This window comes from Papaver somniferum, chromosome 5, assembly GCF_003573695.1.
Source record: "Papaver somniferum cultivar HN1 chromosome 5, ASM357369v1, whole genome shotgun sequence".
Lineage (NCBI taxonomy): Eukaryota > Viridiplantae > Streptophyta > Magnoliopsida > Ranunculales > Papaveraceae > Papaver > Papaver somniferum.
Genome location: NC_039362.1, coordinates 4,328,422 through 4,341,734, shown reverse-complemented (window position 1 = coordinate 4,341,734; position 13,313 = coordinate 4,328,422). Strand labels below are relative to the sequence as shown.

Sequence of the window (13,313 nt, the reverse complement as noted above, 5' to 3'; positions counted from 1 at the left end):
CCATTGTCACTTTAGTTAACTGTTACAAATTAGCTTAGGAAAACAACAATAAAGCTTCAACTTACACACCCTAGTCTCTGTGGTTCGACCCTGACTTACACAAATCTACTACAACTGACCCTGTGCACTTGCAGGTATAACATGTAGGCCTGTTTCATCATATCTTTTTGCTCATATCATATTTTCTACACCTGTAAATGCCTACCAACAACCTTCACATACTCCATCCTTGTGGTTGATATAATGTGGAAGTCCTTGCACCATGTTCTTGTTGGAAAGCACCTTAAGACTATTGAAATTCACATGCCCAAGCCTTTTATGGCATAACCATGTTTCATCAATGGTTTCCATCCTCAATGCAACATTTTTTTTTCTTTTCAAACACAATTGGAAAGCTTCTATTTTTCTCCATCTTGATGCTCTTCATGACTTGTCTCTTGTTGTCGTGATTCTTGTCATAAATGGTGCAATATCCATCTTCAAAATGAACCACATACCCAAGCTCCACAAGTTGCCCGACACTAAGCAAATTTTACGCCAAGTCCGGAACATATAACACATCTCTAATGCATTTTGCTCCGTTGATAGTTTGCACACAAATAGTACCTCTTCCATTAGCTTGAACCATATTTCCATCCTCCATCTTCATTAGAGAATTTACGGATGTATCCATATCAACAAACAAGCTTTTTTCACTGAACATATGAGTTGTGCAACCACTATCCACAAACCAAACTTCACTTTTGAAAGTCTTCATGGAACTCTGACAAACATAAAACATTTTTTGTTTTTCTTCTTTTTCTTCGGCTCTACCGGCTTGTTCTTCATCTTCTTTGAATCTACAATTTTTCTCCAAATGTCCATGCTTTTTGCAATTGCGACATTGTGGTTTTCCTTTGTTCCACCAATTCTTCTCCAAGTGACCATTATTCTTGCAAAAATTGCATCTTGGTACTTGAGACAAATCACTCTTTGTATAGTTGTTGGAATTAGCTCCTCCTTTCTTCCATTTTCATTTTCCTTTGAAGTTTGATGTTGATTCACCCTTGTACTCATTTTTCTTTGTTGCTAATTTTTTTGAATCCAAGTTAAATTTTGATTGAAATGCACTCTCAATTGATTTTTCGGAGTGTCTTAACAACCTTTGCTCATACACCTTCAAGGAAGCCATAACTCTTGTGACTTTAATGTTGAAAAATCTTTAATCTCTTCCAAAACCGCCACAATGGGTTCCAATTTTTCCGGCAAGCATATCAATATCTTCTCCCAAATTCTTCTTTCTTCCATCTTCTCACCACGCATCATCATATTATTAACAACTTCAACTACTCTAGACGAAAACTCATTTAAACATTCAAAGTTATTAAAATCTAGATCTAGAAAAGAAAAAACCCAATTTTTCAATCAATTTTCAATTAAATCAATGACATTAGTAGCTGCTCAAATCAATACATTCAACAACCTTCAATACCACTTTTTCATGGAGAAAATTATGATTTTTGGGCAATTAGAACGAAAACCATAAAATAGTCTCACATAGCTAACTCCTTAGCCTAGATCTTAACATATAAGGTGTGGAGCTACTCCACTCATAGCCCATTGGTTTTGAGTTGGAAGCCCACACACATCTAACATGAAATCAGAGATAGGTCCATATGAGAATGGAATCAGAAGTAGACCCAAAGGGCTGCCCGTCCACCCGTACAGAGGTCCACGTTGTAGTTGCTTAATCTGCTCCGCCCTACACATGAAGGGGGAGCATGTTGGAGAAATTATAAAATAGTCCCACATAGCTAACTCCTTAACCTAGATCTTAATATATACGGTGCGTAGCCACTCCACTCATTGTCAATTGGTGTTGAGTTAGAAGCCCACACACTTCTAACAGGGTAGTACTAGTAGCTGGATCTAGCACAACCATTTTCTGGGAGAGAGAGAGATAGAGGGAGGGAGGCATAGACAAGGTGTTTTAAAGCTTACACAGAAAACGAGATACAAGAAAAAAAACACATTGTCTCTTCTTTTACTGATAGTGTTGTTATTCGTCTAGCTGAAAGTTGAGAGGCCTCCCAAAGAGCATAATGGGGGGCTCGGGATAGTGCACAGCATAGTGAGCTCACCCATAACGCTCCACTCATTCTGCACCAAATACAGCTGAACAGTCGGAGGTGAATAATACATATTCCTATATTTGTTAACAGCATAATCCATATATACTTCCACATTGAAAAACTACAACATATCACAGAAGAGAGAAAGAAAGCTATTAACAAGAGTAGGAAATCAAAGGCAGAGTTGCACTGGAATTCTTTTTTCGAGTTCACTAAAACTAGAAATACCTCTCTCCAATTGCCAACTTTACAAATAAGCAAAAACAAAACTATCTCATACGCTATGTTAAATGAAATAATCAAGAGGCGCTTCACAATAGCTCTTTTCCAATCTCTGCAGGAAGAAATCAGTATTGCTGTAATTGTACAGGAAAAGGAAAATTCTCTCAGAACACATGCAAACAGATGAAACACGTAAATACCTGCAACTGTAATCTTCTTATGAACTAAGAATCACTGATGAGATAAAAGGCATAAAAGTCTCATCACAACCGGCATCAATGGCATTAAGCCTTCTCATTTTCCCATAATGCAATTCCAAACATCTGTATGGATGGATCAGAAGATCGGGATACTTGATCCTGAAATACTCATAACAGTCTCTCTTCCCATTGTATCCTGTGATGAGTAATTTAAAACTACATTCAATACTACACAAATTTAAAACTATTCAGTACTACACACTAATTGAAAAACATAATGGTAAATTAATTTAATTTAGGCACACAGTAATTTTATGTTTTGAAACATACCTTTCTTCTTTCAGATATGCTACGTAATGAGTATGGACATTTCTGATACACTTTAGAATTCCAATAAAAGTTACTTGATCTGCTTGACCTTTTTTTTTTTCTTAATGCCTTTTCATAAACAGTCTCATGAACGTCGTACATCCACTTCTCATCTACTTCCAATTTTTTAAGCTCCTTAACAAATTCTTCAACCGACTCATTTAATGGCTTAGTTTCCTCATAGTAAACAAGTAAAAATTCATCCACAACACTTAAGAACTCCAAACACTTTAACGGGAACCAAAAGTACGGGTGATCTCGAACCCGAATTGGAGATTCCAAATATAAAGTTTTAAACAGGTTTGAAAGATGTTGCCCCTGGTCAACTGAAACCGTATTTGACGTTTTCCCTGATAATCAAATATAAAACATTGAAACAAATAATTAATATCCAAAATTATAGAGGTTAAATAGCAACCATTTCGTTCAAACTCTTACCAGGTCCCTTGGATTCTACAAAGCAAATCTGAAGCTTCTCGAGATTGATCCACAAAAAGTTCCAGAATTCGACCGAAGAATTTCAAATCTTTTAGAAAATCCTTCTCCCCTACAACACCAACCAACTATAAGCAACAACCAACATGATTTGTTAATCATGAATAAGTACAAATAAATTCAATATAAATGTCAAAAAATACCTGCTCTACTCAAATCATAATCTTTTAGTTTGACTATAAAGCTGGTATTAGCGTCTTCCAGTATAACTACAAAATTGGTATTCTGCGAATCAACTGGTGAATCAGTTTGAATCACAACAATTTCTGGAACCAAGTTGCCATGGGCTGAATTTCTTTTGTGGAGCCCCGCTAAACCAGTCAGAATTTGACTATAAAAATGAAGAAGGTAAAGTTAATTATTTTGTTACCAAAATTGTATATCAGTATAGAGCTGGCAAACGGGCGGGTCGGGACTGGCTTGTGACCAACCCGCGGGTTACGGGTTAATACAAGCCTAAGCTTGCGGGTTGAAATTCTTCACGGGTGGTCATTTCTCCAACCCGCGCCCGTCCCGGGTAAAGCTTGCGGGTTCACGGGAGCTCACGGGTTAGCTGGTTTTTGTTGAGTCAACTCGCCAGAAATCGATTTCTGGGCTATTTCCGGCCACATTCAGGCCATCTAAAGCTCATTCCCAACCTAAGTACTTAATTTAACATTCATCATTTCATCTAATTCATTTGATTTCGATTCAAAAACTCAAAATTGCAAAACTAAACTACTTTGCAATTATATTAGAAGATGGTTCAGCTGCTTCAGCATTATCAGTTTTGGACTTGTTATTTATCAGGGATGCTTCATCAGTCTTCTCTTTGTTTTTCATCTGCAACAACCATAGCTTAGTTAAAATGAGAAGCTATACGGAAATTTCTTTACACTGCAATTGAGATGACAAGTCTTAACCTTTATTTCCAACTGCTTGACCGACTTCTTCTTTACTGCTTCCTTGCTAGTCTTCATTATTGCAGTTATGCCTTGCAAAAACAGAATTCAATTATCAATGTGGCTCAAAAGCTAACACAAAACCATCATTTCATATCCAGAACATGAACTCTTGTGCATATTATTATTATTTCAAATACTAAATAAAGCATGTGAATAATAAAAAGGAAATCTTCAAACCCATATAGCATCTCAGTCACTACTCTTTGGGTCTGGCTCTCTTTTGCAGACAATATAATTAATGACAAGACATATTTCATGGTTTCAGTTCTCTGTACGTCGATTGACACTCTTACTGGTTTACAATATCCAACTTATACACAATATGCAGAAGTAGTTTATCTAATTCTGACTATGAAAGTCAAAATCAATCATAAATCCACATAACAACAAACAATCATGTAAAATAGGAGATATGTCATGCATACACTATGAGAGGGTAAAACCATACAAGGCTTAATTTATGCCACAAAACAGAAAACTGGACGGAATTAGAAATGAGACGGGACTCCTCTAAACTAGTCCAGGAACATTATTTCCACCAGAAATAGTATCAAACAGTTCAGGTGCATTTCAAATTATCTGCAGGATTTTTAAAAATTCAAATCCACATAAGAAATACTGACATCTCTCTGTGTGTATGCATATGCAATTTAAACATGGATTTCGGATATAGACAAATGAGATGAATAGAAATCATTTCAAATACTTATCATCAACCAAAGAAATAAAATTCAGTTGATTTGTGCGTACTTATCATCAATCAAAGCATGTTAACAAATGAGTTGATTTGCATAAATGAGCTACATAGACAAAATCATCAAAAAGACCAAAATTATGATGAAAATCATCATGAAAATCAAAGACCAAAATTAAAGATCTAAAATCAAAAATCACCAAAATTAAACAGGACCCAATATAAATTTCATCATATAAACAACAACACTTAAGTTGCATGTTAAGATCTAAAGTTCTAAACATTTCTGAGAGGAAAAAAAAAACCCAAAATTATACAATCCCTAAAACAGAAAACTGGAACAGAAATTATTCTTAAGATTTGAGAGTATGAGAGATTCTTACCCCTTGGTGAGATCTGATTGAGTTCGAGAGATTAATCCTTTGAGTTTCTGCTGAATAGATTGAGAGATTGCTTCTGAGTTAGGGTTTTCTGATTATGGGTTATCTTTTGAGAGATTTAGAGATCGAGAGATTGCTTCTGAGTTGCAGGGTTAGAGAGTTTTTCTTTTCTTTTTCTGGTGAAGAGGGTTTTCGTTTTCAGTGGTTTTCGTGTCATTGTGTTTGTGTGACACGCGGCCTAGTGAACTGAACGGGTTACCCGCGGGTTTCACGGGACGGGACAGGCCAACACGTTTCTTCACAAGCCACTAATTATACAACCCGCGCCCGTCTTGTTTAGTTACGATCCGGGACGGGTGCGGGTTTTCACGGGACGGGCCAACCCGCGGGTTTTGGCTCGGATTGCCAGCTCTATATCAGCATGTATAAAAAAATATAAAGATTTTAAGATTCATTAAAAAGAAATATTTTACCTTAGAAAATCAACAGCAAAAGAACTTTGTGGCCGATGAGACTCAATTTTTTGCAGAAACTCAACAAGATTGCAATAATAGCCCTCCCAGATTTCATAATCCTTGTGAGAAGTGGTGCCCAAGCACATTAACAGATTCGAATGTTGAACACATTTGACTTCTTTAACGAAATATCGATGACATTCTTTCAAGACTACGAAAAGATTATAGAGTTTTCCACGGCAAGAACAGTTTATGTCACCATTTGTGTGTATTTGGACAGGATCTATGATGCGTAAACCTAGTGGAACATCCTCAAAAAATGGATCCATAACTGCAAGTCTGCAATATAAAAAAGAATATGTAAACCAAGGGCTAAACTAATGCAAAACTCGAGCAAAAGAGAAACTAGTGTGGAATCAATAAATAAATCACATTAAATTTACACCCTTAAGTTCCAAAACAAGGTCCAAAACAGTAACCTCAGATGGAATTATAACAACAGAGTTCGATGCATTTTCAATCATAACCACTACTAGTCTCCTGCTAAGAATAGTACATCTACAATTAATAGTTGTCATTGTTCAAGATCCTAATTTCTCAAATAGTAGTGGACTAATCTCTGAAACAACAAGTAGTTAGAATCTAATCCTTCCTAGTTCCTACAGATCATCGGCTGCAACAACACAATTCTTCTTGGTAAGAGCCATGAGAGAAACCAAAAATCAACAAGATCAGCTTCTGGTAATTTTCCTCAACAACAAATTATATAAGATAGATTCCTTGTAAGGAATTCAACAAATAAAATTACCAAACACTGAAAAATTCAGTTCCCGCTGAAAAACAGCTAAATGAGTTCTGTAACCCTGGAACTAAAGAAACTGATGAAACATATTATACAACTACCAGTAACAAAAGATGAAGCTGGCAAGTTCAAAAATCAGTATAAGATCATAATCTTGGAACTACACAAATCGATGATAATTCATATGACCAAATCTGTCTAACAAACGAACTTCCTACATAATCTTATTGCATATATGAAACCCCTGTTTTAGATATACAATTGAAACCTACGTATCATTAAACAAACGAAACCCCCAATTTCTAAACATTCTTAAAAAGAAACCCTAAATTGACAAGCTAAAATTGAGATTAAAAATCATAATAACTTACAGTTTCTGATCAAAGCATCAAATCTCCACTACGAACTTTCAGTAGACAGCGGTCGAAATAAAATCAACGATTTGAGAAACACTAAAAACTTTCTTCGCTCCTTCACTCTTCGAACTGCTCTGGTCGAAATAAAACCATGTTTCCATCCGTTGCTCAAAAATGAAATGCAGTGGGCTACTATTGTTACGTATAGTCGGTATTAGTCTGGTGGTTGACCCATCGGCTTAAATGGTTAAGGGATAGAAATAGAATTTTGTATCACATTTTGCAAGGCTGGAACAGTGAATATTTCCCCGGGGAAAAAATTGGGGATAATAATTTCCTTATGATATCATCTTGAAGAAAATTGGCATCCAGCAATTTGGAGAATAATCAGGCATCCCCTGTTCAAAATAATATGAGCATTTGGTTGACCGAAAGGTAAGAAATAACTGTGAATTGACTAATCATTTCTCCAAAATGGGTAAATCCACTAGACTCATTATTACATCTGATTTCATGAGCGATATTTAGGCATGTGTTAGCAATGAGGATAATTTGAGGTTACTAGCTATTTCTAGTAGTGAAGAAATCAGAGACGTTGTCTTCAACATGAAACCATGGACCTCTCCGGGTCCGGATGGATTCCCACCTGGTTTTTACCAGAAGATGTGGGACATTGTAGGTAATGATAAGGTGCATATGGTTCAAGCTTTCATTCCAAGTACATTCTTAAACAAGGTAACCATATTTTTATCTCTTTAATTCCTAAAGTTACTTGTCCTAAGAATGCCTCTGAATTTAGACCTATAATCCTATGTAATACCTCATATAAAATTATGTCAAAAATTATAGACAATCGTCTTAGGCTCATTCCGAACAGAATTATAAGTCATTTTCAAGCAGCTTTTCTACAAGGTCATCAAATGTCTGATAATATAGTTTTAGCTCACGAATTGGTAAATACTATGAAAAAGAATAAAACCAAGATGAAATGACTGATGGCTATAAAGTTAGACATGTCTAAGGCTTTGGATCGTGTTGAATGGTGTTCTGTTATTCATTCCTTACTTAAACTTGGATTTCATGAAGATTTTTGCAGAATTATTGAGCAATGTATCTCAACAATCTCTACCTCAGTGCTGCTTAATGGATCACCAGGTGATGTCTTCTACCTAGAGAGAGGTGTTCGTTAGGGATACCCTCTGACTCTGTATCTTTTTATCATATGCATGGAGTTTTTCCAAAATGTTTGTTGTCTGCTGAAAGCAAGGGTCTTTTACATGGCATTCGAGTTACACATGATTGTCCTCTTATAAGTCATCTATTTTTCGCAGACGATTGTCTGGTTTTCCTAAATGCTAGGTCTACTGAAACAAGATTTTTACATGATATCAAAAGGAAATTTAATAATCTTTCTGGACAATCTATTAACTTTGAAAAATCAGGTTTACCTTTTAGTCCTAAAACGGATAATAGGATCAAGAATGACATTGCAAATATTTTAGGTATTAAAAGATTAGGACTGCAGAATAAGTATTTGGGTGTCTCATTACTTTTACTGTGAATTGACTAATCTTTAGCCTCTCATCATATGGTTTTTTTTTCCAATACCTAAGGACCTGACTAGGAAAATGGATTCTTACCAAATTCGATTTTGGTGGAATCAAGACTACGAGTCTAAAGGTTTAATTCTTAGAAAATGGAATTATGTTGCGATTCCTAAGAAGTTTGGTTGTCTAAATTTTAAGAAATATGACATTTTTAGCATTGCTTTGCTTGCTAGGCTAGCTTGGTTGTCTAAAAAATTGGGGATAATAACAGTGAGAAGTTGACAAGCGTGGAGGAAGTTAACATCGGCTGGAAATTTCCTAAAAATGGCTATGTTAAACTTAATACAGACGGAGCTTCTAACAAGTTTGGAGTTGCAGGCATGGGAGGAGTAATTCGTAGTGATACCGGCCAATTTGAAGATGGCTTTGCAAAGCATTTGTGCTACAACGGAAACAACTTGGCAGAATTGAGGGTTATTAAACAAGGTTTATTGCTGGCCAAGGAGCTTGTTATGCACAAAGTAGAAGTGGAAAGCGACTCTTTATATGCAATCCAATGTTGTACAGGAGTGGCAAATCCACGATGGTATCTAAATTCTACTATTATGGACATCAAACATCTAATGATGTTTTTTGATGATGTCAAGTTCAGTCATAGATATAGAGAGCCAAACTGTGTGGCTGACTTTTTTGCTAAAGCCGCTACAAAAATAACTATGGATGGAGTGTGGATATTAGAGATACGACTCTTTATATTCCTCCTCCTAACGTTATTAGCTTGCTAAAAGATGATCTTATGGGGAGGGCTTACCCCCAGATTTGTTAAGCCCTAGTTGTTGATTAATACATTAGCTGCCAAAAAAAAACCAAAGCAGTGAATATTTTATTTCATAAGGCATTGCTTCTATATTCCAGCAGAGGCATGTAAATGAGAAGAATTGGTAATTTGATTATTTGGTCGAGAGAGGCGATAAGTCAGGCGATGTAGACTTAGTCAAAGGAAAATTTCTCTTCGATTCTTACTTTGATCTAGCATTCTCCTTTTGATTTCAATCTAATTTTCATGTTCTTAAATTGATTTTTTCCTGTTTTCCTACTTCTAATTTCCTTTTTCGTGTAAATTTTTTTAGCATCAACAAATCTCTTATATGACCTAATTTTAGGTTTTTCGTTTTCCCTAATTCTTCCGGATAAATCTTAGATTCTTAATATGCTTGAAAAGTTTAATTAGTTTACTGTGTTGTTTCTTGCAGCTTTAACCAAATCTCTTGGTTGCTTCTAATTTATATCTTCCTTCGTTTTAATTTAGGTCATGAGCTAATGGAGGTACAGTCATAGAGTTTCAGAACATCATCATGAGATTCGTATATCAAAAGTGATCATTGGGTTGACAGTATGTTATTAGCGTATGGGTATGGTTCACATGTATGGGTATTAGTACAGATCCTTGTTTCAGCTTCATAGAATGGTATGCACAGAATGATTAAAGAGTTCTGATAAGTTCAAATAGGTGGAGATTCCTATGAATGAGTTGAGGTCCTACCTAGAGTAGGGATTGAATGTTTTTATTAGATAAGAGTAATTCTTAATGAATATCATCTAATTGTATTGGGAATGAAATTTCTTAGCTAGGTGATGCTCTTTAGTATCATTATGTTCAGCTTTGTAACAAGATTAATAAGATTATGAAGTTTTATCTCTCTAGATGGTTGCTTGTTGAAGTTAATTACTTGTCTCAAGGCATAAAAAGTTGTGTTACTCTTTTTTAATTTAATTAATGGTAATTTTAAATTCAAAGCTCTTTACAACTGATAAAGGATAGATTATGGAATCTTTGTTGAGGATGGCTAACACAGAAGTTTTACTACACTTGATAATTACACTGCCTTAGGCTCAGTCATTTGATCTTCTGAACTTGGAGAATAAGAATATTTTTCTGATTAATTTCTGTCATTTATTGTCTTTTCTAAAAGTTTCAAAAAGGAAGTGTTGTCAATTCTTAACTGCAAGCATGCTATTCAAATGCTCTACTCCTTCAATTGATCTTCTGATAGAAGGGTTTAGTCTTTTAGGTCTGTTCACTAGCCTGCTTTTAATTGTCATCTCAATATTAAGGTCATGTCTGTATCATTACTGCATTGTTCCATGCTTAATATTTCTACATCTTGCATTAAGTCTGCTATGGAGTTTATATTTATACTACAAGAACTCTCTCAACTACTTCACAGTTCTCTTTCAATCTCTATCCCTTTATTGTTAGTTACCTTCAGTATCCGTTTCTTGATATGGAATTACCAGCTGCTCAAGTGAGAGTTCTAGACCTAGATGAAGATGTAGAAGAATTCCCACGTAGATTTGTTGCCCTTCTATGTGATGATACCAAAAGCTATCATAAAACTTCTATCAAGCATCATCTTAATCGTATCTGGCCTATAGCTGCAACTGATTTTAAGCTTGCCAAGACTTATATTCAAGGAATGGGTATTCAGAATTTGTTTGTTGTAACGTTTAAGAAGAGTCAAGATAGGGAAATTGCTTTTCTTTTTAGACCAACACTAGTATTTGGTCAACTTTTTGTTGTACAACCACTAAGTGTTATAGAGTCTATTTTTGATCTAGTTTGGGAAGTCACTCTTATGCCAGTGCAGATTCCTATCCATTCAGATCTGGTCAACAGAGAAAAGGTTAGAGAGGCATTTAATCAAATTGGAAAATTTGTTGCAGCCGACACTCCAGCTGGGAATTGGTATGAAGCCAGGTTGATGATGGTGCCCTTGAAGACACCACTCACAAGGAAAGTTGTTTTTAACACTAGTAAAAGAACTTACTATATGTCTGTTTTTTACTCTAAACTTCCATTTCGTACTTGCAAGAAATAATTTGTGTTGTACTGTGATGAGGCTGAAAAAGCGGGGTATAACAACACCACCCCATATTTCGCTTAGAAATATTATGGACTAACTCCGAAATACTTTGCTAGAGAATCAACTAGACAGTCAGACTCAATCTAGATTAAGGTATCTCAAGGAGTTAATATCTCTCACTTGCTTTTTGATTTACTCAAGCTAAAACATTAGTGAGTCTTTAATCAAACACAAAGAATAACTTGGACGGTACCAAAGACCAATATCCAAGGATCAATCAATATCAATCAACAACCAGAGGTTGAATTTCCAATTGATGATCTTAACGCACAACCTGTATTATTTCAATTATATAAAATATAATGCGAAAAAGAAATAACAAAGACACCTGAAGTTTTGTTAACGAGGAAATAGCAAATATAGAAAAAACCCCGGGACCTAGTAAAGATTGAATACACACTTTATTAAGCCGCTACAGACACTAGCCTACTACAAGCTAACTTAGGACTGGACTATATTTGAACCCCAATTAGTCTCCCACCAATCCAAGGTACAGTTGTACTCCCTACGCCTCTGATCCCAGCAGGACACTACGCACTTGATTCCCTTAGCTGATCTCACCCACAACTAAGAGTTGTTGCAACCCAAAATCGCAGACTTGATAATAAACAAATATGTCTCACACACAAAATTCTATCAAAGGATAAATCTGTCTCTCACAGAAAAACCCTAGGTTTTGTTCCGTCTTATGATATGAAATCAAGGTGAACAGGAACCAATTGATAATCCGGTCTTATATTCCCGAAGAACAGCCTAGATGATCAATCACCTCTCAACAATCTTTCTTGACTACACAAGAGGATGTCGAGGAATCACAAAAAGTGAGACGAAGATGTTTGTGACTTCTTTTATCTTGCCTATCGGAGAACTCTTACGATCTCAAGACAATCAAAGAATGTACTCGTACGATAGAAGTTGCAAGATCATATCACACAACTACGATAAAAGTAGTATCGGCCTGGCTTCACAATCCCAATGAAGTCTTTAAGTCGTTAAACCGGTTTTAGAGAAAAAAAACAAAGGTTAAAGGAGAATCGACTCTAGCGAGCGCACTAGTATCACACAGACGTGTGGGGATTAGTTTTGCCCAATGCCAGATGTCTCCTTTATATATCCTTCAAATCAGGGTTTTGCCTTAGTTACAAAGCAATTCATATTCACCGTTAGATAAAAACCTGATTTAGATTCAAGATAATATTTCTCAACCGTTAGATCGAAAACTTAGCTTGTCACACACACTTTGGTAGACGTTTACTGGGTTTATGAAAACCATGCCAAAACGTGTACGTGTATGTTGGTTCAACATAGTAACCCAAAAGGCTAACCATATGAGTGTTTCATATTAACCTTGTTTTTCTTCATCATAACTAGTTCAATTGACTCAAATGAACTAGTTAGAGAGTTGTTCAATTTCTATGAGATCTTATGTAACTACACAAGACACAATTGAAACAACGATAATTCGATTCGATTGAATCGGCTCATGATCTTTATAGACCCGGTTTGCATAAAGCATTCCTTAGTAATTTAAGTTTCATGTTCAGAGCACATCTTTAGATCATAACCGCTTAAGCTCACAAACAAGTTCGCGGACTTAAGATAACTGGCAGAGTTTTCCAAACTCAACAGAAAATCTCCGCAAGGAGACTTCCGCCAGTACGCGGACTAAAAACTCAACGAGTTTCTGAAAAACCCAGCAGAAATTCTCGGTAAGAGAACTTCCCTGGGTTCGCGGACTTGGCAAAGCCAATTCCCCCGGTTTCGCTCAATCAACAAAGTTCGAAAACTTCGGATTAAGGAATATGACTTATGCA

General features: G+C 35.8%; 1 protein-coding gene and 1 long non-coding RNA gene across 3 annotated transcripts; both read right to left on the bottom strand.

Annotated features, from left to right (window-relative positions):
* Positions 1–2,192: 2,192 nt before the first annotated feature.
* LOC113280909 lies at positions 2,193–7,284 on the bottom strand. 2 transcript variants are annotated; one of them, XM_026529514.1, is made up of 7 exons: positions 7,044–7,284; positions 5,889–6,209; positions 3,541–3,728; positions 3,341–3,449; positions 2,864–3,252; positions 2,534–2,729; positions 2,193–2,445 (listed from the first exon to the last, which is right to left on the bottom strand). In XM_026529514.1, the coding sequence occupies exons 2-5, from the start codon at positions 6,197–6,199 to the stop codon at positions 3,225–3,227; spliced, it is 636 nt and encodes a 211-aa protein (XP_026385299.1). In that variant the 5' UTR covers positions 6,200–6,209; positions 7,044–7,284; the 3' UTR covers positions 2,193–2,445; positions 2,534–2,729; positions 2,864–3,224. The 2 variants fall into 2 exon arrangements, with proteins under 2 accessions (XP_026385299.1, XP_026385298.1); XM_026529513.1 differs by having other exon boundaries at positions 2,193–2,729.
* On the bottom strand, positions 4,028–5,875 carry LOC113280910. Its single transcript, XR_003325843.1, has 3 exons — positions 5,419–5,875; positions 4,300–4,370; positions 4,028–4,219 (listed from the first exon to the last, which is right to left on the bottom strand). It is a non-coding gene; the product is annotated as an uncharacterized LOC113280910 (long non-coding RNA).
* Positions 7,285–13,313: the final 6,029 nt, after the last annotated feature.

Bases quoted from the DNA above. Each gene is read 5' to 3' on its own strand.
- LOC113280909 (XM_026529513.1), bottom strand. From the start codon at position 6,199: ATGGATCCATTTTTTGAGGATGTTCCACTAGGTTTACGCATCATAGAT. The intron at 3,450-3,540 runs GTATTTTTTGAC...TTGGTGTTGTAG, and splicing joins TTATGATTTGAGTAGAGCAG to GGGAGAAGGATTTTCTAAAA. The intron at 3,253-3,340 runs GTAAGAGTTTGA...TTTGATTATCAG, and splicing joins TGTAGAATCCAAGGGACCTG to GGAAAACGTCAAATACGGTT.